The 22395-nt window shown below is 26.3% G+C and overlaps 2 protein-coding genes across 4 annotated transcripts in view; both read left to right on the top strand.

Annotated features, from left to right (window-relative positions):
* The window catches only part of LOC136072041 (ATPase WRNIP1-like), a 38804-nt gene extending 20391 nt beyond the window's left edge, over positions 1–18413 (top strand). Inside the window, exons 5-8 of one of the 2 annotated variants that reach the window (XR_010644290.1) lie at positions 7654–7845; positions 9536–10063; positions 12869–12948; positions 17761–18413. Coding sequence is in view for 1 of the 2 variants with exons in the window: in XM_065820018.1 (XP_065676090.1) it covers positions 7654–7845; positions 12869–12948; positions 17761–18042 (554 nt within the window). In the remaining variant the exon portion in view is untranslated. The remainder of the gene's footprint in view (positions 1–7653; positions 7846–9535; positions 10064–12868; positions 12949–17760) is intronic. The other variant, XM_065820018.1, reaches the window with a different exon arrangement.
* Positions 18203–22395, top strand: part of LOC136092244 (tartrate-resistant acid phosphatase type 5-like) — a 47739-nt gene continuing 43546 nt past the window's right edge. Inside the window, exon 1 of one of the 2 annotated variants that reach the window (XM_065820020.1) lies at positions 18203–18319. The gene's annotated coding sequence lies outside the window, so the exon portion shown is untranslated. The remainder of the gene's footprint in view (positions 18320–22395) is intronic. The other variant, XM_065820021.1, reaches the window with a different exon arrangement.

Raw genomic sequence — 22395 nt, 5'->3', positions numbered from 1 at the left:
GTTATTATCACTGTTGTCATGGCTTTTATCCCAAAAATATAAAAATTATTATCACAACAACAAAAACAATAGCACAAAACAGCTTGAGCACAATTAACCATTAAAATTGGCTAACGTTACTAGCAAACAAAATTATTTTTACCTCAACTATTTAGAATTCCAGTTTTCTCATAAATGCTGACTAATGATTAATAAGGAAATTTTGAATCATTAATTTACTAAATTAAAACCATGTTTCAACAGTATGCAAACTAATAAATCAATGGCAACGAGAGAAAAAAAATACAATTATGTTTGAATTTATAAAAAGATTTAAAATCATTCAACTTTAGAATAATTTTAATCAGATAAATAAAAATTTAATAAAATTTGATTTGTAAAAATAATGCTGTAACTAATTAAAACTAAAATATATGTAACAAATCTGATAATAGTCTAATATAGTCATAAAAACTATTGATAAAAAGTTATAATAATTTTAAACTTGTCGTGATATCGTAGAATATCTGAAAGTAATGAGAACAGTATTATAAGAAGCAGAAGTTTTGTTTCAGTAGCTCCTGGTTCTGAAATTTAACCTGGTTTAAGAAATTTAAATTGGTAACTAAATAAAAATTTTTTACAAAAACAAAAAAAGATATGTAACTTAACAAGTTCTAGTATTTGTGTTTTGATACTAATAATTAAGCATCTGTGTCTCAAAACAGTGCAAGACAAAACGATAAAAAATATTATTTTGATAAAATCGGTATGAAGCGAAACAATTTTTATACCATTTCGCAAAAAAAAACAGTACAAAGCGAAACAAAATTTTCTTGTTTCGTGAAAAATACAGTACAAATCGAAAAAATTTCTTATTTTGTAAAAACCGGTACAAAACAAAATAAGTTTAAACTTTTTCTGAAATAAAACGGTAAAAAACGAGACAAAGAAGAAATGCCAATTTTTATAATAACTTTTTAAATAATTTTATACATTTATACACATATAAATATATAATTTATGTCTAGATAAACTTAAAGTTAACAAATTATTACAGTAAAACGTATCTACAGTTGACAACTTCTTTGTTATCATTTTTTTATTGAATTATAATGTCGTATATGTTTGCAAAAAATATATTTGCGTTAAACCTTATGAAAATGATGCTATTGCATTGTTTTGTTAATATTATTTTTAGTTAAACTTTCGTTTTCAAAACATTAAATTAGTAAGTATTAAACATGCATTTATTCTGCTTGAATGTTAAAGTTCATGTATTGCTCGGGGTGTGGGAATCGTGAAATATCTGTTTGGGGCGTGGAATTATGAAATGTTCTGTAAAAACCGATACGAAACAAAACAAGTTTATTTGTTTCGTAAATAACAATACGAAATAAAACAAAATTTTCTTGTTTTGTAAAAATACTGTACAAAATGAAACAAGCTTTACTTGTTTCGTAAAAATACGATACAAAACGACATGAAATTTTTTTGTTTTGTAAAAATGGCATGAAATAAAATTTATCATTTTGTACCGTGTCAAACTGAACTTCCAAGTGGATACAAGAAGACGCAGATGCTTACTAATAATACTAAGGTTCATACATAGTCGTAGTTCCAAAGTGTCTTAACTAAAAAATTTATTGACAGAAATTAAGTTTGCCTGGCATTAAATGGTGCCAAGTAATATAACAACTTAGTAACATTGCTTGACTGACAAGTATAACAATCTTGCTCTACACAATGCTAAGTAACACTGCTTTTAAAATATGGGGAAAAAAGAATATAAATATGTATATAGACTTTAAACATATTATTTTTTGTAAACAAATTTTATAAATTACAAACATTTATTATATTACACATGTAAACATAATTATCGAAAACTATAAATTAATAACATTTAAAAATACATTTGTGTGTTTTTTAGTTATCTCATGTCACTATATTGGTTTGCAAACAAAAGTAATAAAAAGATCTGGTTTACCATAATTTTTAATTATAGCATCTTCAAAGTTTTTTTTTTAAAGACTCCCTACATATGTTGATGACAAAACAATAATGCACCCTGGTCTAACATGATTGTTTCTAAAGTTGTTTACATATTCATGTAAGGCATCATAACTGCACACTTCTCAGTTCAAAAAAATTTCAAACTTAATAACAAAGTAATTCAGTAATAAAAACAAAAGTAAGACACCCTTACACACCCCACCCCTCTCTCTTGGGACGGCACTGATAACAATATGATGAAAAATGACCAAAATATATTGAAAAAATTAATTTGTCAATATTCAAATAAACAAGCTGTTTGGTGCACATAAAAAATATTTTCAAGGAAACTTGTAGCCTATATATATATATATATATATATATATATATATATATATATATATATATATATATATATATATATATATATATATATATATATATATATATATATGATATATATATATATATATATATATATATATATATATATATATATATATATATATATATATATATATATATATATATAAATATATATATATATATATATATATTGTTTTTTAACAACATTATTAAAAGTTATTTTGCCTAAGCAAACCAAAGTAAACATTATGTAGCCATTTAAAACTTAAGCTTGATTTAAGATGCTTTTGGCTTTTTGATTACCTTTTCAATTACCTTTATTTACTTTAAGAAAATGTTCAACTGTGTTTTAAGTTTATCCAGGAGTATATTTCGAAATTGGATTTTTTTTTACTGAAACCATTTTAAAAGTTGCAAGAAAAAACTAATGTGATTTCTTTAAAGGGTTTTCTCTAAAATTAAAATACATTCAAAAAAATCCAACATATGAAGTCATGTGCAATTAAGTGCATTGAACTTTGTCTGAATTTTTATGCATCATATGTTATTGTAACACGAGGCTACTATAAATTTGCACAAAAAATAATTGCTTATAATTGTCATTCAAATTATATTATTGTTTCACAACTGATCAAATAACTAAGGATAGCAATAATAGATCATCTTATAACTGAAAGTGTCCCATGATCAACAGCATAGCGAACTTTAGTCTTAAGCAAGCAAAGAAGGTTTTCAAAGTATTCTGGACTGAAATCTCGTAACTTAAGTTGAATTTTCTTTTTCAGGTGGTTAAGATTTTTTGCTTTGAAATCATTGGAATAGACTCTCTGTTTTAGGTGAGCCCAAAATGTCTCAATGGGCCTTAATTGTGGTACATTTGGTGGATTATCATCCTTAGAAACATAGGTTATATTAAACTTCTTATAAGTTTCAATTGTTAGCTTTGCATAATGATAGCTTGCACCATCAGGCCAAAATATATATTTTATATTTCTGTGATGCGAATTGATGAAGAGAACAAGTTTCTTTTCAATGCATTCTTTGGAATATATTTTTGCATCAATGGCATTATTCTTAATTGCAAAGAAAGGCTTTGATTTACCAAATCTACTGATTGCAATCCATACTAAAACTTTCGCTTGAAACTTTGATTTAAACTTATATTTAATATTATTTTCAGTTTTATCTTTATCTTGACTATAAAAGCCATCATTTCCTGGTGTGTTTTGGCTTCTCAATTTAAAATAGGACTCGTCATCCATGATAATTTCAAACTCATTTGACAGTCGGAAAAAAGTTTTCAAAAGTTTTAACAGTAGTTGATTTTGTTTAATTATTTAAATTTCAAAGCTTTCTGGTTCTTTCTTTCTTTTAAAATATTATAAGTTCATGCATGTTAAAAGTTTTATAAACAATAACTTCATGAATTCCATATTTTAATGCAAGTTTTCTCTGGGAGATTGGAACTTTATTTTAAGCCTTGTTAATGAGTGAAGTAATTTTTCTTATGTCCATTTTGTATGGTTTTCTGCTGCTTCCTGACTTTCTTTTAAGGTCAATATTGTCCTCAACTCTTTTAATAATATTATAAATTGTTTGCCTTGCAACTTTCATTTGCATAAAATGATGCACTGTAAATGTATTCCCTTTGTCTATGTTATCTAAATAGAAGTTTCCAATTAGCTTTTATTTGTCGTTTTCTCTAATTCCGTCCATTTTATTTATACAATTTTAATTACCAAAATCAGTATCAGATTATAAAATAAGAATGTCAAGTGAATATATTTAACTTCGAACTGCAGAAATATTTGAATTCGTTCGCAAGTTTCAAGCGTTCAAATTTTGGGCCAATTTTTAGTAGCCTCATGTTATTACGAAAGCAAAAAAAAAAAAATTCTTTTTTAAAAAAAAAAATTTTCTGAAAATATTGCTTCTTTTTACATTTCTTCTTCGTTTTTTCTTCTTACATTTTACGTTTTAATTTTATTGCTTTAAGCTTTTTCATTTTAAGATTTATATTGTACAGGAAATATTAGTTCTATAAAAGCTTTAAGTGGGTGAGAGCAGATTTCAACCAATGTTATTACAATAAATAAATCAAAGTTTATAAAGTGTATTTATAAAATCATGTCGTATATGATCATTTTAATTATATGGAGACCAACATTTAAGACAGCCAGTTTAACACAGAATGCCTTCGGTTTTGCAAAACAAAGCAAATATGTATATTTTTGTGTGCGTTTATTTTAAACCACAAAAAAGTCGAGATTATCAAGTCTAGGTATCTCGTATTCTTGATATCTCGAACTTTTTTTGCAGTTCCATAGACATAACAAACTCGTTTAGGCTAAAATCCTTTCGATATCTCGAACCATATTATCTCGAACTTTTTAGCATCTTAAAACAATATTTTTGGTCCACAGGGCAATTTTCTCTCGTTATCTTGAACTTTTCAGCAATTTTTTTCAAGGATTTTTTAATTTTTTTAAATTGCTATTTTCGAACAGTATTGCTATGAAATTTTTATAAAATTTAATTTTTTTGATAAATCGATTTTCTGAAAAGTTCTCCTTCAATAGATTAATTTTTTGTTTTTGTCAAATGCCATAACTTGCCACTGGTTAAACGAAAACATACAAACAAAGCTATATTGGAAAAATGCAAGGCATTAAAAGATCTGGAAAAAAGGATAAACAAAGAGGTTGCCCAAAAGTATATTTTATATTTCTTCCAGCTAACGCCGCATCTGTCCTTCAACCCAAGGCATAATACGAAGTCTTAAAACTCACTATCGTCATAAAATTGGAAAAACCATGGGTATTTGGAACACATTTTCCATGGGAAACCCATGAGTTTTCCACGGGAAACCCATGAGTTTTCCACGGGAAACCCATGAGTTTTCCACGCGAAACCCATGAGTTTTCCACGCGAAACCCATGAGTTTTCCACGCGAAACCCATGAGTTTTCCACGCGAAACCCATGAGTTTTCCACGCGAAACCCATGAGTTTTCCACGCGAAACCCATGAGTTTTCCACGCGAAACCCATGAGTTTTCCACGCGAAACCCATGAGTTTTCCACGCGAAGCCCATGAGTTTTCCATGGAAAACCCTTGGAAAATCCATGGTTTTTCCATAGATGGATTTCCATGCGTATTTGGAACACCTTAGTATGTTTTGTTTTCAAGTTTTTTTGATCCAATGTTGTTTGAATTGTCATATAAACCATAAAAAACAAATTTTATCACGCAAGGCCCTAATATTATTGAGTTATTTTAATCTATGGGATTGCTTTCACCAATTAAAATCAATAAATTTAAATCTTGTTGAATCCTAAAAATCTTTGAAAAATAATAGCTATAATGCACCTAAAACATTAAAACTTGACTTCACCACAATATTTATCACATGCATATGTATAAACATACTGAAAATAAATAAAACAAAAAATTACAAGTAATATCATACTATAATTGATATACATAGAGTCATAAATAATTGAAATTGAAGATTAAGAAAACAATTTTTACAGAAAGTATAACAATTTACATGTTTATTATTTTATATTAACTGATCCAAAAAAACATCAAGATCATTTATAAGCACGATTGCACCATTAACTATGTCTGTAGAACCAGGTAAACATCAAACAAAGTACCATTCACATTTTGATATTCATTATTGTTTTCACCACACTTAATATCATTGTCTATTTCACCAATCTAGATAATACATCATACAATTATGTATTATTATGCAATGAATATATTATTATTTATTAATAACAATTATAAAATTATTACCTCTTCTTCACCCAAGCTATCTGCGTGATGTACAACATCGTTTATATTTCCAGTCAAACATTCCTGCCTATAATGTAATTTAAATAAAATGATAAAGTAAAAATATAAGATTTATGCAAACTAATACATATGTAAATATGTATTAGTTTGCATAAATATGTATTAGTTTGCATATTTATGCAAACTAATACATATGTTACCTGCATGATAGTAACATTTGTATAGAACAAGACAGCAACAAATATAGTATTACTTATAAATTGTAATTTGAAAAAAAAACTTACTTCTTCATCTGAGCTATCTGCATGATGTACAATATTATTTACATACCAGTTTTCTTAACGTCCTTGCCATCTTTATATTTATTATAAAAAACGGAACTTGTAAATGTACGACTATATAAATGAATTAAAAATTTATATTGCCAGTCAAAACTGCCTACTGATAATGCAGTAATTTAAATAAAATGATTAAGTCGAAATAAAAAGATTTATGCACATGTATAAATATTACCTGTATGTTGGTAACATTTATATAGAACAAGGCAGCAACAAATATATTATTTCTTATAAATCGTAATTTAAAAAAAGCTTTCTTCTTTGTCCAATCTATCTGAAAGATGTAAAGCATTATTGTTATCGCCAGTCAAACTTACCTGCTTATAATGCAGTAATTTAAATAAAATGATAAAGTAAAATAAAAGAACTTATGTACACACTATCAAATTCAAAATTTATTATTATTTTACTTTACTATTTAAAATATAACAAATATAATAAATATGTAATTTATTAAGTATAGTAATGTAAAAATATAATAAATATTAAAGTGCGTGCATAAATTAGTTTATTTTTTTTAAGATTAGCACTGCTCATTAGTTAAATATAAACAAATAAAAATAATTGTATTATAATAAATAATGATGTGTTATTTATAAACATTGCTTTTATATGCTTATATTTAACTGAGAAGTAAAATCTTGTTCATTAATTAACTTCCCTTTCTGATATATTTAAAAAATTACTGTAGTTTTCCTTCTCCAACTAAGTTGTTCCTAAAACATCATTACAAGTTGAATTCCAAAGATTACGTTTATATCTTTTCTGGTTAATTCAAACTCAATTTACCATTTTATTTAGACAGCTTTTAAACTATTTTTAAGAATACTAAATGCATAACAAAACTGACAATGCTATAAATGATATAAATGATGAACAACATTATTTATATCGCCAGTCAAACCTGAATATTTAATGAAATCCTTTATAAAAAAAGTTTTTTAACGAAAGTCTTGTGATTTTACTTATTTTTAACCCATTTCTTGATATCATGAACTCTCAATATCTTGAACTTTTTTTCCGGTCCTCTTAGTGCTCGAGATTTTGAGAGTTGACCATAGTGTATTTTTGAAACATATTTTACAAATTTTTCTAGATATTTTTTTTTTAACAAATTTTAAAACACAGTTATTGGAAGAGATTTTATTGGATTGTAACTCAAAATCTTTTTAGAATTACAACGTTGTTGTGTAAACTATGACAAAGCAGGAGATGAACACTATAATTTGATATCTGCTTTACATAAGAGTATTCGAGGATCTGATGTTGATGCTTCAATATATTGGTTAGCTCGCATGCTTGAAGGAGGAGAGAAACCATTATACATAGCAAGAAGATTAGTTCGCATTGCATCTGAAGATATAGGTATATTTTAGTTATGTTGCATTTTAAGACATTTTACATTTTATTTAACTATATTTATCATTATATCAATCTGTTTTACATTTTAAGATATATGTTCATATCTTTATTAGTTTAACACAGTTAATTATCAATCTATATTGCATTTTAAGATATAGATATTTAAGATACAGATATTAGGTTTTTCAAAATTAATTTTGAAAAAGGAAAAAAAGGCTATAATAAAATTAAAATTTTTTTAACTAACTCAATCCATTTAAAATACACACGCTTTTTGCTTGAGAACAAAGAAACTTATTGGGTTTATTTTAAAAGTTACATTAAAAAATGTGTTAGTTAAAAATCTTTTTAGATTCATAGTTTTAATTTATTTTGGTTCAAAAGTTTTTATCAAAAAAATGAATTAGTAAAGAGAGGAGAAGGAGAGGGGGAGTTATCAAAAAGCTTATCCTAAAAAAAAACCGTCAAGCTGGTTTTTTTGATATTGTAAAATTTTTATAATTTCCATTTTGTTGTTGTTGTAAGCAATATTCTTAAAATATTCTTGTTGTTGTGGTAAGTAATATTGTTATATTATAGTAATTACAAGGAAATATTTATTAATTGTAAAAATCATTTTTTTGTAACAGTAAATTTAACACATAAAGACATTTCAACCATCTTTAGTTAAACACAATTTATCATTTTTGTGGTAAATTTTATTACATTAATAAAATTTTAGCTTGTTTAAAAATATTTATGAAAAGTTTTAAAACTATTTTAAAAACTGAAAGAAAAAAACTTGCTTTTACTTTCTACCTTGTGTGTTTTATTACTTTTTTGTTTTGTTTTAATTTTGTTTTATTTTTTTAAAGTTTTTTCATTGATATATATCTAATTCATTTTTTCAGGAGTTCATTTCTCTGGTTAACTTTTTTTTTTTCATATTTTATAATCTACCAAAAGTCAATGACTAGTCATTTATGCAAGATAGATTTGATTGAATTATCATATCTTTTTTTATAGTTGTGGTAATGTTTTATACAAAGTTTTATAAACATGCGTGCTTGCAGGATTTTTTGATGTTTCAGATAGGACACTTTCACACATTGTACAAACTCCAAACTTAAGTATGTTCATGCCTATGCCAAATGATGAGGCAAGCATTTTAGGGCTTTTTTTGTTTCCAGGCTTCTGCCCTCCCAAATTTTCGCAAGGCCTCCTCATTTGGCATAGGTATTAACATACTTAAGTTTGGAGTTTGCACAATGTATGAAAGTGTCCTATCTAAAAACATCAAAAAATCCTGCAGGCGCTCATGTTTATAAATGATTGCTGTTGCTTTTGCATCTATAAAAAAAATAACAATTTGATGTTTTTATCTACCATCTATATTATTAATAAAATGTTTTATTGTTTTAATTTTTGTATGATCTATGTTTGCAAACTCTGTGAAACCAATTTATTATAAACCAATTTATTTTAAAATAAAAGTATAATTGCATATATTTTTGTTTTATAAAATTAGTTGAAAGTGACACAATGTTATAAAATACACTGCATAAATGACATATACACCAGGGCTGACGCCACCAGATATGCAGGGGACAAGGGGACCCAAATCTCCCCACTTTTTTTCTAAAGGATCTTTTATTTTATTATTATTAATTTTTTTTTTTTTGAAATTTCAAGATATAGAGGACTTTTTTTTTAGAAATAAGGAGTTGTGATCCCCTACTTCGAAACCTGTGTCATTGGCCCTGTGCACTGAAGAATAATATTTATATTGTTTTTTTACCATTATGTTCTTTAGATTATGAGTATTTAATTATTTCTTTATTTTTTACCAATTTATAAGACTTTTTTTAATTTCTTAAAAGTTTGTTATAATTTTCTTCGCTTAATTCCTATTTAAAGAAAATAAAGATTTTTAAAATTTAAAAACAAATTTAAAACAGCTTCATTAGGTTTTTCTTTTTAAATAAAAATTAACCAAAGTTTTGAAAGGTTTAAAGTTCAAAGACAATTGCGTTTTTTTTGTTTGTTTGTTTAAATCATTCATCTTCTCAATGCTTTTTGTCATTATACATATTTTACAATTGCTATTTTTTTATTTAAACCTCTTTTACTCTGAAACATGAGTGACGCTCCATGGGTGTGGTTCTATATTTGTATCTCTTGGTTATCTTTTGGTTATGAAACGAGCCACTGCCAAATATCGTAAACAAATCCCACTTTAAAGGTAAGATTTCAATGAAGACTAGCGGTAAGCAACTGGGGTCATCATTAATTGGGGTATTGAAAAATTCCTTGTAGCTTAGTAAAAAGGTAAAAATATTATATTAATGACACATAATAGCTCCAATACATACCTGTATATACTACATTCAAACTACTTTTTTTTAAATAAGCAAGATTTATTTTGCGGGGTGTTAATAAAAAACTTGAAAACAGAAAAACTTAAAAAAAAATACATAATAAAATCTTAAAACTTTGTTTTTATTTATCTAAATTCAAAATTAAATAAAAAAATATACAAAGTTATTAACAAGACAATGACAGCAATAACATTAAAAAAATAAAACATCAAAGGTGTTAGTATATAAAACACCAAAGGTAGTAATTTAAAATATTAAAGGTGTTAATATTTAAACAAATTAAAATAGTGTACTTAAATAGAAATATGATAACAAATTTCTATTAGCAATTATCAAAATTTAAACTTAAAAAGAAATTAAATGCAACAGTTGTTTTTTTTTAAAATAAAAATTTATAAATATATAAAATAAAGCTTATATTAAATAAAACTTCAATAATAACATCAAAGTAAAAATCAAAAACAAAGTTATAAATTTCTTGATATTTTCAACTTTTTTTTTTTCCTTTTAGCACACCCCAGCACCAAAGAAAATTATTGTATGGATGATCCCTTTAATTAAAAGAGGTCTTGTTTACACCCCAAAACAAGCACAATATGTTAAAGAAATTCTGTGCTAGAGGTCTGGCTTCTGGGGGGCAAAAAATTTCTATGACTTAAAAAAAAAAGCAATGAGTAAAATAATTTTATTAAAATAGTGAAGACACGAATATCTTTAAAATATATATATATATAAAACTAATTACTAAGGGTAAAATAATAGATCAATTATCTAACTGATGTTAACGTCTTTATTGGTTTTTTTATAGGCATTCTTTTGCTAATCTGAAAAAATAAGTCTAAACTTATAAATTATGAATTAAGTCTTATCTTATATCACACAAATATTTATATAACATAACCTTAATCATAAAATTTTTTATTATAAATTTATTTATAACCTCCATTTAAAATAGCTAGCTTATCCTCTTCATCATCCTTTTCATCTTTCTCTTCATTATCATTAACTAAACAAAAGAGCAAACAAATAAGTAATAATCACAATATATAAAATTATACGTAATATAATATACTTAAAAAATAAATATAAAAATAAGTAAAGAAGTAAATATAATACTATATATATTAAAAAATATGTAAAAGTTTTATATTTTATAATAAAACTTTAAAAATAATAACAATGAAAAATGGAAAACATAAAATGTAAACAGTTTAAGAGATAAAACTATGCAACTCATTACTTGTTGAAAGTGAAAGAAAAGTTGTCCTTGTGATTTTAAAATAATGTGCTCAGTACAGAGCAGATTTATTTTACAGAAACTGCTTTTTTTTTTCTTTTTTTTTTTACAGAAAAATAATATATCAATAAAGGATTAGTTTAATTTTAAGAATCGTATATAGATGATAAACATGGGGCAGAAAATGCCATGATATCTCAGAGCTTTAATACTGCAATTTAAAAAGAAAATTTTAATAGTTTTAAAAACTTTTCAAGATAAACCATATTTTGAGAGCTTACAGAGATGAACAACAGAGACAAACAGTACACCAAACTTTATAGAATAAAACATTTCTGTCATTTAGGAGAGAGTAGCACAGAGTTCAAGAAACCTTACTTTTTTTTAAACAACAACATTTTAATAAGTAACCTCTTATTATTAAAGTAAATACAACATAAATAAGCCCTTTATATAACTTATAAAGGGGAGGAAGCTTCTGGACTGCAGTTTTGATTTTTTTAAATATATTATGATTATGTTATTTCAATTAGATCAAAATTTAAATTTAAATTAAATTAAAATTAACTCTAACCAATAACCCTGATTTTGTTTAGTCTAGCCGGTTTTTAAAAAATTTTTCACTTGTTTAAATTAATAATAGCATTATAGTAACATGTTATAAAAATTTTACTCTGTTGAAATTTTTTTCACCTTTAATTTTTTTTATACTTTTTTACTATATCGTGGCGTTAAAATAATAGGGTTCTATCTCCATTTTTGAATGTTGAAAGAATTTAACTTTTGATTTTTAATGGCTTAATTATTTTACAGCTGTTGTTGCTTATATTGATAAAATGTTTATTATGTTTTTTATGTCTTGTAATTAATCTTATATTAATAATTTTATAATTTTTAAAATTGCTTGTTTACAAATTAATTGTTAATTCCAAATTCTCTTAACATTACAAAAAGGAAATAGAACTCTATTCTTTTTTTTTTCCTTTTTTTTTTATTTGCTTATCTATTATAAAATTTATTTATTATTATCTATTATAAACATAAAAAATATATATTGTTGCTTTATAGTAATGTTCAAACATATATAGTTTTTGAAATAATGAAACACACAAATGAAATTATAAGTTTTTTGGTCTGTTAAATATTTCAATATTGTAAAATTAGTTTATAGAACTGAAAACTTAAATTTGATATTCTTTCAGAAAGGTTTTATTTGGATACTTTTGTAAAAGCATAACTTGACATTTTCACTTAATATTAAAACAGATTTTTGATCTAAAATAATCATTCAAAAAAAAAAAAATTAAAATCCTTATACACCAAGCATACTAAACACTTGTAATAAATAACCAAGTATACACCAAACACCCCTACACCCTTATAATAATAGCCATATTTTTTTTTAATTTCAAAATTTTGGTTTGTGTTACAGGTCTTGCTGATTCAAATGCACTACCACAAGCTGTATCTGCTTATCAAGCTTGTCACTTCATAGGAATGCCAGAGTGTGATGTAAGATTTTTATGCTTGTAAATTCATTGTTTTTTTACCTTATTTTGTAGTTGTTTCAAATCAATTTTAACCATGATTTTATAATTAAATTAAATTCTGCTTAAATCAATTATTTTTAATTTTAAGATCAAAAATTTAAGCTTTAAAAGCATAAATTTAAAAATGCAGAAAAAACTCAATGCATAAGTCAAGAGATTTTTTTGAAACTTTATGAAACTTTAAGAAAGTTCCTTTCAAAATTGAGAATCTTTCTTATGAGGTTGAGCAAGTGTTGGTTGTTTTTTTGTGTGTTTAAGTTGGTGTTGGATGTTTCTTCGTAAAGTTGAGCAGGTCCTTGATTGCTCAATCTTACAAAAAGCAGATGCTTTTTGTAAGTTTGAGCAGGTGCTATCTGTTTTTTGTGAAAGTAATAAATTTTTGGAGTTATGTTTAAAATATAACTATGAGAAAGTTTGATCAGTCAGCTACTTATTTAAATAAAAAGTTATAATAAATTTAAATTTATGTTTGGAGTTAACTGTTACCATAAAACTATGTTGGTAACTATGGTAATAATATGCAGCAGATTCCTGCTGAGATTTCCTGTTGGATATTATAATTAACATAAGGAATTATATTTGAAAAGCATTTCATATTTTACCATCACTATATTTAAAGGTGGTGGTGGTGCTCATCTACACCTTGGCTTTAGTTGCCCACACTTTTAACATCTTACATTTCTTTTTTAATCTGAGTATTATAAGTTAAAATTTAATTACTCACTCGATGATTCTGGAATTTAATTCCATTATTTAATTCTTCATAATTTAAAAGTTATTCAATATTAAAATGTTAGAAATATATATAATGAAATAAAAGAAGTTTGTTTACATGATTCACTGGGGTTTGTTAGGTGTCTTTTTTTTGGAGCCTATACAATTTCTAAATTAGTTGTACCCACTTTAAACATTAGAATTTGAAATTTTTTTTTTTTAATTTGCTGTTAATGAAAAAAATTTCATTGATGTAATTAGGTATGGGAGTCAAAATCAAGGAGTGGTGATAAGCTCAACGAGATTTGGCTATTGAGTTGTTCAAGTAAGGGAAAACGTTGATTAGAAAGCAACTGGAATGGCATTAGGAAACATTTGATAAAAAAGTACAAAACTTTTATAGGAACCATCTTGATTAAAAAGTAAAAAATGATCTGAATAAAAAGTACAAAACTTTGTACTTTTTAATCAGATCATTTGGAGTCAAATGGAGCTCAAAAAAAATGGAGAAAAGAAGGTGAAGCGCTCACACTCAGTTGCATTCAAGAAACAGTAGAAATTGGTTGAGGCAATGTTTTGGTCTGGGTATCAATGGTTTGGAAGGGAATAGGAAAACTTGAGTTTATTGATGGAATTATGTACTCTCTGGTTTATGTCACCATTCTCAATAAAAATTTCCTAGCCTTAGCTAAAAAATTGCAATTTGGAAAACAGTTTATCTTCAGATAAATTGTTTTTTGGGCTGGTTCTTCTAATGATGCTCTTTCTCTTCTAGACAAGGTCCAAAAACACATTGTAAATGTTTTTGAACCCGATCTATCGGCTAAGCTTGAGTCTTTCTCCCATACTAACATGGTAGCTGCTCAAAAGAGCTTGCATCTCTAGTTTCATCAACTAAAACTCATTCTCGCTTGACTCGTCATTCAACAAAAGCCTCATTCTTTTCCTGTATCCCCCTGCATGCTCTTAAAACTTTTATTCGTCTAGTTTTTTTCCATGCACCTCAACCCTTTAGAACTCTCTCCCATTTTCATGTTTTCCTGACTGATACAACCTTCAACTTTTTGAGTCTTCTCAAATCTTCTATTCTTTTTTCTAGTAACTCAAACTTAAGAGTGGCTGCTTGCAGCCTTGTTGGGAGTGAATCAGAATTAAAAAAATTTAAAAAAATTTAATTGAACACCTGTGAGCCATTCTGGATCAAAAAAGTAGCATATGACGATGAAAAAGAAAAGAAGAGCTAGAGATTATGCTCCAAGATGCTTGGACTTGAATCAATCTTTTATTATTGTTCTTAACGACCAAAGTGATAAAAATTAAAGCTGCAAAAAGTTTAAAAAATTCAACTGAGTTTAACGAAATGTTTATCAATCCTGATTTAACTGTGGCTGAATGTTACAAAACAAAGTTATTACACGAGGAGTGCAAACAAAAAACTTGTTTTTTCAAATACCATTTCCCTATTAAGTAATATTTCTTAATATATAATGATAGATTTTATAGACTTTTCAGCAAAGATAGTCTATCAAAAACTAAAAAATCCTAAGAACTAGCACATCATTTGGATCTGGCGGTATACCAAATATACTTTTGAAACAATAACACATATAATATGTATTCCGCTTTTGTATATATTCAAATCAAGTTTTACGTCAAGCTCATTACCAAAACAGTGGCTTCAAGCTTCGATTTCTCCTATTTTTAAAAAAGGATCCACTTCTGATGCCAACAATTATAGACCTATCTCCCTCACATGTACTAGCTCTTGTGTCATGGAAAGTATTGTTAGTTCATGTATCGCTGATTATCTTAATATAAATAATCTAATATCACCTAATCAACACAGCTTTTCTAGCACAAATCTTCTAGAGTCAACTAATGACAGGAATCAAGCTTTAGATAGCAATTTAATTACTGATGTGATGTACATTGATTTTCGAAAAGCATTTGATTCTGTATCTCATCCAAAACTTTTCAAAAAACTTTTCAAAGGTACAGTATAATAGATACCCTAATTCATTGGATATCAGCATTTCTTTCCAACAGATATCAAAGGGTTCTGGTTGGAAATTCACTATCCAATCCAACCAACACCCTTAGTGGAGTTCCACAGGGTAGCGTTTTGGGTCCAACATTATTCTTGTTATATATTGATGATCTACCCTCTATAGTAAAAGATCTTAATTGCTCTCTAATTTTATATGCTGATGATATCAAGCTATATAGTTCATTTAAGGATGCCGATTACAGTCATGATCTTGCTGTTGCCATTTATAAAGTTTTAGTCAAATATTTATTAAATCTTTGGTCAAAGAAATGGCAGCTACAAGTAGCCAATAAATATTGTTTTACTCATAAAATTCTGAACAATTAAGTTTGCCTAAATAAATCAAGTTTCTTTTTCATCAGCAACTATATTTACACTCGAGGTTACAAATTCAAATTGCAAAAACTAGAGTGTAAACTGGATGTCCGTAAATACTCTTTCTCACTCAGGGTTGTTAATATTTAGAATAACTTGCCATCTGACGTCGTTAATACCAAAAATAACAAGAGCTTCAAAATTAAAACTAACTCTATCAACTTTAAAAAATACTGTTCCGGCTAACTAGTTTTTGTTTTATAACTGTGGTCTTATATATAATAGTTATATATATATAAATATATATGTATATATATATACATATATACATATATATTTACAGTGTAAATCATCTAGCATATGTATTATGTGATTGTAGGGCACGTTGTTAGAGCCCTTCATATTTTGGAACTGCGCGTCCTTTAGAACATGTATCACTGTTCTAATAAATTTTAATCTAATCTAATTCAGATACGACAAAAAAATTAGTTGAATCAATGTGATAATGAGTGGTCCAACTCATTATCAAAAAGTAAAATTAATTCCTTGGAGAAACGTTAAATTTTTAAAATGTTGTTCGGGTACTTATTTAACATTAAAAAAATGCAGAGTTTGAATGCATCGAACTCTGCATTTTTTTAATGTTAAATTTATGAATTCTGACAACTCTGAATAAATCAAAATATATGTAAAAGAAACTTATAATGGAAATCAAAATACATGTAAATAAGTCTTATGTCACAATCTAAATATCCTAATAATTAGAGTGTTGAAAATATTTTCAATAAAAGCATTGTATTAGATTTAAACATACTATCTTTTTACGTTAGGCAGCCTTGGTGCAGTGGTTACAGTTCTGGCTCAGAACCAAGAGGTTCAAGGAAAAACTGGTAAGGAAAGAAGCTTGAACTTCCTGGTTAAATGTTCTTCTGCGGTGCTCTGTATTAAAACCGTTAGGTTGGAGCACCAAAATAATTAAAAAAAAACTTAGAGGATAACATATATAAATTTAAAACTCATTGTGTTATAACATAGTAATAACGCATTTTCAATATTGTTGCACTTATTCGCTTAGTTAAAAATAAAGACTTGTATTTGCAAACAGGTGATTAAAGCAATCTACTACAGCTTTTTTGAAAATGCTTGGGATAACTTTAAGGTAAACCTTAACGTTATCCCAAGCATTTTTCTTTTATTCTGAAAAAGGCTGTTGTAAGTCATGTAACTCAAAACACCACATTACTATTCATTTAAAAGGATAAAATTTCTGTGTAGTTACGAAACATCACATTACTAATTAAAATATTTTTTATTTTTTGCTTTTAAAGTAAATGAATTATGCACTTTTTCTATAAATTCTGAAAGTAGATAACACTATATGCCTTGCTTTATAACTGCTCTGTTATGCTCTATGACTTGTTATTTATTCTCATAATTACTTAATTGTGGTCGTGATAAAGTGTTCAATTGTAATCAAAACAATTCTAAAATAAATGAAACTAAATGGTGATATTGAAGTTTTGTTGCCAAAAGTAATAGTTTATGAGAATAGAAATTTTCTTAAACATGATATGTATGATTTTGATGTGCATGCTTTCGTCCGTGACGTATATAGTTACTTATAGTTTATTTTTTATACATATATAAACCTTCTTTTTTTTTAAATGCACCATGATTTTAAAATTAGTTTCTGTTTAGATCATACTTGCCCAAGTTGTGGTTTATCTTGCAAATGCGCCAAAAAGTATCGCTGTATACGAAGCATACAAAAATGCAAAAGACTTTATCAAAAACTGCAGTGGCTCACAGCCAGAAGTTCCTTTACATTTGCGCAATGCTCCTACCAAATTGATGGAGAACCTTGGATACGGTAAAGATTATAAATATACTCCTCTATTTAAAGAGAATCCTGTGCAGGAATATCTTCCGAAATCTATGCTCGGGAAAAAGTTTTTTAATGCTACGGAGGAGGGTAACTAATTTTGATTCGAGAGTAAAAAAGTGAGCTAAAAACATTGATTGAAGTTGACTTCTAGCTTTTTGAATTGAATAAATGTTTGAATGACTTCTAGCTTTTTGAATTGAATAAATGTTAATTCTCTTCATCGATACAGCAACAGTTAGTTGAATGAAAAACGATTTACTTTAAATAAGGCGAGTAATCTTTATAATAAACTTTTTTAATGTTGATATCGTGTTGCAGCTTTCTGCCGTTGATTGTGTCAATTTGTTATGTAAAAGGTTGTTTTTCTTACAGGTTATTTTACAGCTTTCTTTTTCTATTTTGTGTAATGCTGTGAATAATTGTTTTTTAAAGTGTTTTTTATTAAAACGATATTTGTAATAAAAAAGATATTTTTCTATTCATTTTTCGCGACCTACTTATCGGTTTAAAAATATCGTGTTGTAGATTTTAATGTTTTTTTCCATGCTTTATATAAGGTTACTTTCTATATATATATATATATATATATATATATATATATATATATATATATATATATATATATATATATATATGTGTGTGTGTGTGTGTGTGTTTGTGTGCCACAAAACTTGAAATCAATTTTTGAAAGCTTTTTTCTCAACCAATTTTGCTCAAATTTTGCACACTTAATCGTTTTCGATGACAATACAAGGAAATGGAAAAATTTGACCAAAAAAAGTTAATTAAGTTAACAAAAATTTAATTTGTATTTCCCCATATATTTTATTTATTTGATATGAATTGCGTATTACGTCACAAAAATCATTAATTTGCAAATTATTTGCAGTTTCGAAGACATTAAAGCGCAGCGATTCAAAACCTATTGTTTTAAGTTATTAAGTCTTAAGTTATTAAGTTAAAAACCTATTGTTTTAAGTTATTAAGTTAATAAGTCTTAAGTTATTAAGTTAAAAAAGAAAAATTTAGTAAAAACAGTAATTTTTAAATTTAAAAAAAAAAAACAGTAATTTTTCCTTCTACAAAAGATAACAAAAAAAGAATTTCTAGGCCCAATAGAATTCTGCTTGCATAAAGCATGGATTTGAAAAAAGAATTTTTTTTTGATTTACTAGTTAAACACGGAGCATAAACAAACGTTTAAACATTGCGTATAAACCTCTTTGCGCACTAAACGTGAGTTTATGAATGTATCACATCACGTTACACAATAAAGAGCACTTATTAAGCTAAGGAGTAACAGATGAAAATAAAACACTCGTTGTAAACAAATGCTCAAGACAATGAAGGTGTTAGTTTTGTTGTTTTGTGAAGTGTTAAATAATGCGTTATCTACGAAATACTTATACAGGTCCTGAAGAGGTGTATGTATATATATATATATATAGTCCGACTTAACGAATTTCCGAATCAAGCGAAGCTCTCGTTAACGTTCGACTTATCGAGATTTTGAGACTTAATGACACAGGAATGTTTTGGTGTCGGGTGTTCAAAAGCCACATATAACATGCTTCATCCAGACTCTCATTTAGAGAGACTCACTTTCTCATTCTTTCCGCAGAAGTTTTTCTCTTTCGACTTCTAAAACTATTGAGTTTTTTTTCTTTTAACCAATCAGAAAATGTTTGCTTTGGAATGCCATATTTCTTTGATGTAGATACAAATTATTCTCATTGTCGAGTTCTTTTAGTACTATGTATTTTTCTGCTATAGTTCTATTTGTTGGCTTTCTTTAGCAACCTTCGTTGTATTTTTAATTTAAAAAAATTTTAAAAATTAAATTTAATCGAAGTTTAACCAAATCGAAAGTAGCAGTGAAAATATTTAGTTTGTTTAATTATATTTAACGCAAAAGTATTTAATTTTCAAAAGTTCTAAGTTTTGAATTTTAATTGATGTTTTAAATTTTTAATAAAATAGTTATTAATTAAAAACTAAATCAAAGGTTAGCCGAATCGAAGATATCCATGAATACGTTTAGTTATATTGAATTGTATTATCATTTATTATATTATTAAGGTATTATTATATCATTGAGATTTTCAGTAAAAATTTTAAATTTTGAGAGCGCTCAAAATTTATATCATAAATTTTTATTATTATATCATTGAGATCTTCAATAAAAATTTTAAATTTTGAGAGCGCTCAAAGTTTAAAATTTTTATTGAAGTATTGAAAGTTTTGTTATTAAATGCGATTCAAAAAAAAGTCCTAATAAAGCGACGTTTTTTACCGAAGGGACCCCAAAAAGTTGAGTTAACGAATGGTACGACTTAAGCGGATAATTCTATAGTAAATTGATAGAGACAGTTCAAGGGAAATGAAAATCCATATGACTAAGTAAAAATCCGGCTTATGCAGGATCCGAGTTAACGGGATTCTACTGTGTGTCTATAGTTATAAATATATATATATATATACATATATATATATATATATATATATATATATATATATATATATATATATATATATATATATATATATATATATATATATATATATATATATATATATATATATATATATATGTATATATATATATATATATATATATATATATATATATATATATATATATATATATATATATATATATATATTATTTACAAAATGCGTGCATGTTTATAACGATAGAATATGCAGCTTTTATCTAATAAAAACTAAAAGACCCCAAAGTTCATAGAGCGCTTCTCGTTTTCAGTAACTTTCTAAATTCTTTTCATTATGTTAGTGTATCATAAACAGTTATATAAGTGTAAGTAAAAGTACGCTAAAATAAAAAATAATTTTATGTTACATAAAATTTTATACTTCTAAATTGAAATTATTTTTTTGTGTCCATTTTATGTCTGATGTCTTAGGCATTAAACAGCTAATGATTAAGGCTTTTGAAAAATAAAGAAGGCTTTAGGAAAACAACGTCAAGTAGGGTCACACTAGCGAACTTTTTTTACAGTATGAAACTAGTTTTATTAGTATTCTTTTACTTATTACAAATTTTTTTATTTTTTGCCTGAATTTAAAAAAGAAAAAAATTTTCTTGGATCTCTAACGGGATCTCAACGACAGCATAAAAAAGTTCGCCAACTTACCCCACCTCTGGGTAATTTGACGCAAACTAAAAAATGATTATTTTGTATTATTAAGTACAAAACTTATTAAAAAAATAATACTATTTGTTTTTACAACTATTTTATATTAGCTGATAATTTAATTTCACTTAAAGTTGGTAGCAAATAATAGTTTGTGTAATAAGCCAAAACAGTAGCCCACTTTTTTTTTCAGAGTAAAAAACTTCCCTGGGGTATTTTTTTTATTTTGTTGTAAAGAATAAATTTTCTCAATTTTGTTTACAATTTTTTTTTTTTTATTTAGTCAAAAAAATGTTGTTTTTTTAATTTTACAATGAGCCAACTTGCCCCGTAAAAATTTTGCCAACTTTACCCCTGAAGTCTTTTTTCAATAAACAACCTATAGAGTCTGAGTAACCAATGAAAAAAAAGACTCACGTTTTGCATTCATGTTTCTATTCTGAAAAGTTCTGATCTGGTTTATATTGGTAAAACTAGTTTTAATTTGCACGATTCACGGCATTATGGATATGCATTGTTAGGAAGTACACTGTATATTACAATCCCCACACAGAGAGGAAAGAATGTTATCTCAACATGGGCCATTTCAGTCACAGGATGGTTTTAATCTAAAAGTTGGAACCTTTATTGCTATAGCATGAACGAGTGGATCGAATAAGATTTAAGATTTTAAGTAGTTGATTCCACCATTCATCAATAGTATAATCGGCATTTCGAGAAAGTAAATGTACTATCCAGTTTTTACCACCTTACAGTCCTAACTTAATCCTACCGAGTAGTTTTTTAGTGTGGTTAAAAATATATTCAGGGGGATACAACCACAACCTAATAATCCTCAAGAAATGATTAGCATTATTACTGAAATTTTAGAATTAATACTAGAAATTATTATTCTTACATGCGTGAGTCGGTGTTAAATAGAATTCATAAATTATGCTTGAAATTTCTCTTAATTTATTGTAAAACATTAAAAAAATATATATATATTTTTATTACGAAAATAATTATAGAAATAATTATTGACAAAAATAATTGTGGACGATACTGTATTTATATTCAAAAAATATATAATTTGAATATAAAATACAGTATATTTTGTAAATGTAATTCAAACTTATATGGTTAAAACATGAAAAATTGTGATTTTTATTCATATATAATACACAAAAACTTGAAGTTAGCTGGCCCTAATATTTTGGATGCAGTTATAAATGGCATGAACTTAATTGCAAATAATAACTTGTCTTCTTCATTCATCTTATTCATTCATCTTTAACAAAGGTGGCATATATG

This window comes from Hydra vulgaris, chromosome 15 (genome assembly GCF_038396675.1).
Source record: "Hydra vulgaris chromosome 15, alternate assembly HydraT2T_AEP".
Lineage (NCBI taxonomy): Eukaryota > Metazoa > Cnidaria > Hydrozoa > Anthoathecata > Hydridae > Hydra > Hydra vulgaris.
Note: the sequence above shows the minus strand (reverse complement) of the source record. Positions and strands in the feature narration are given on the sequence as shown.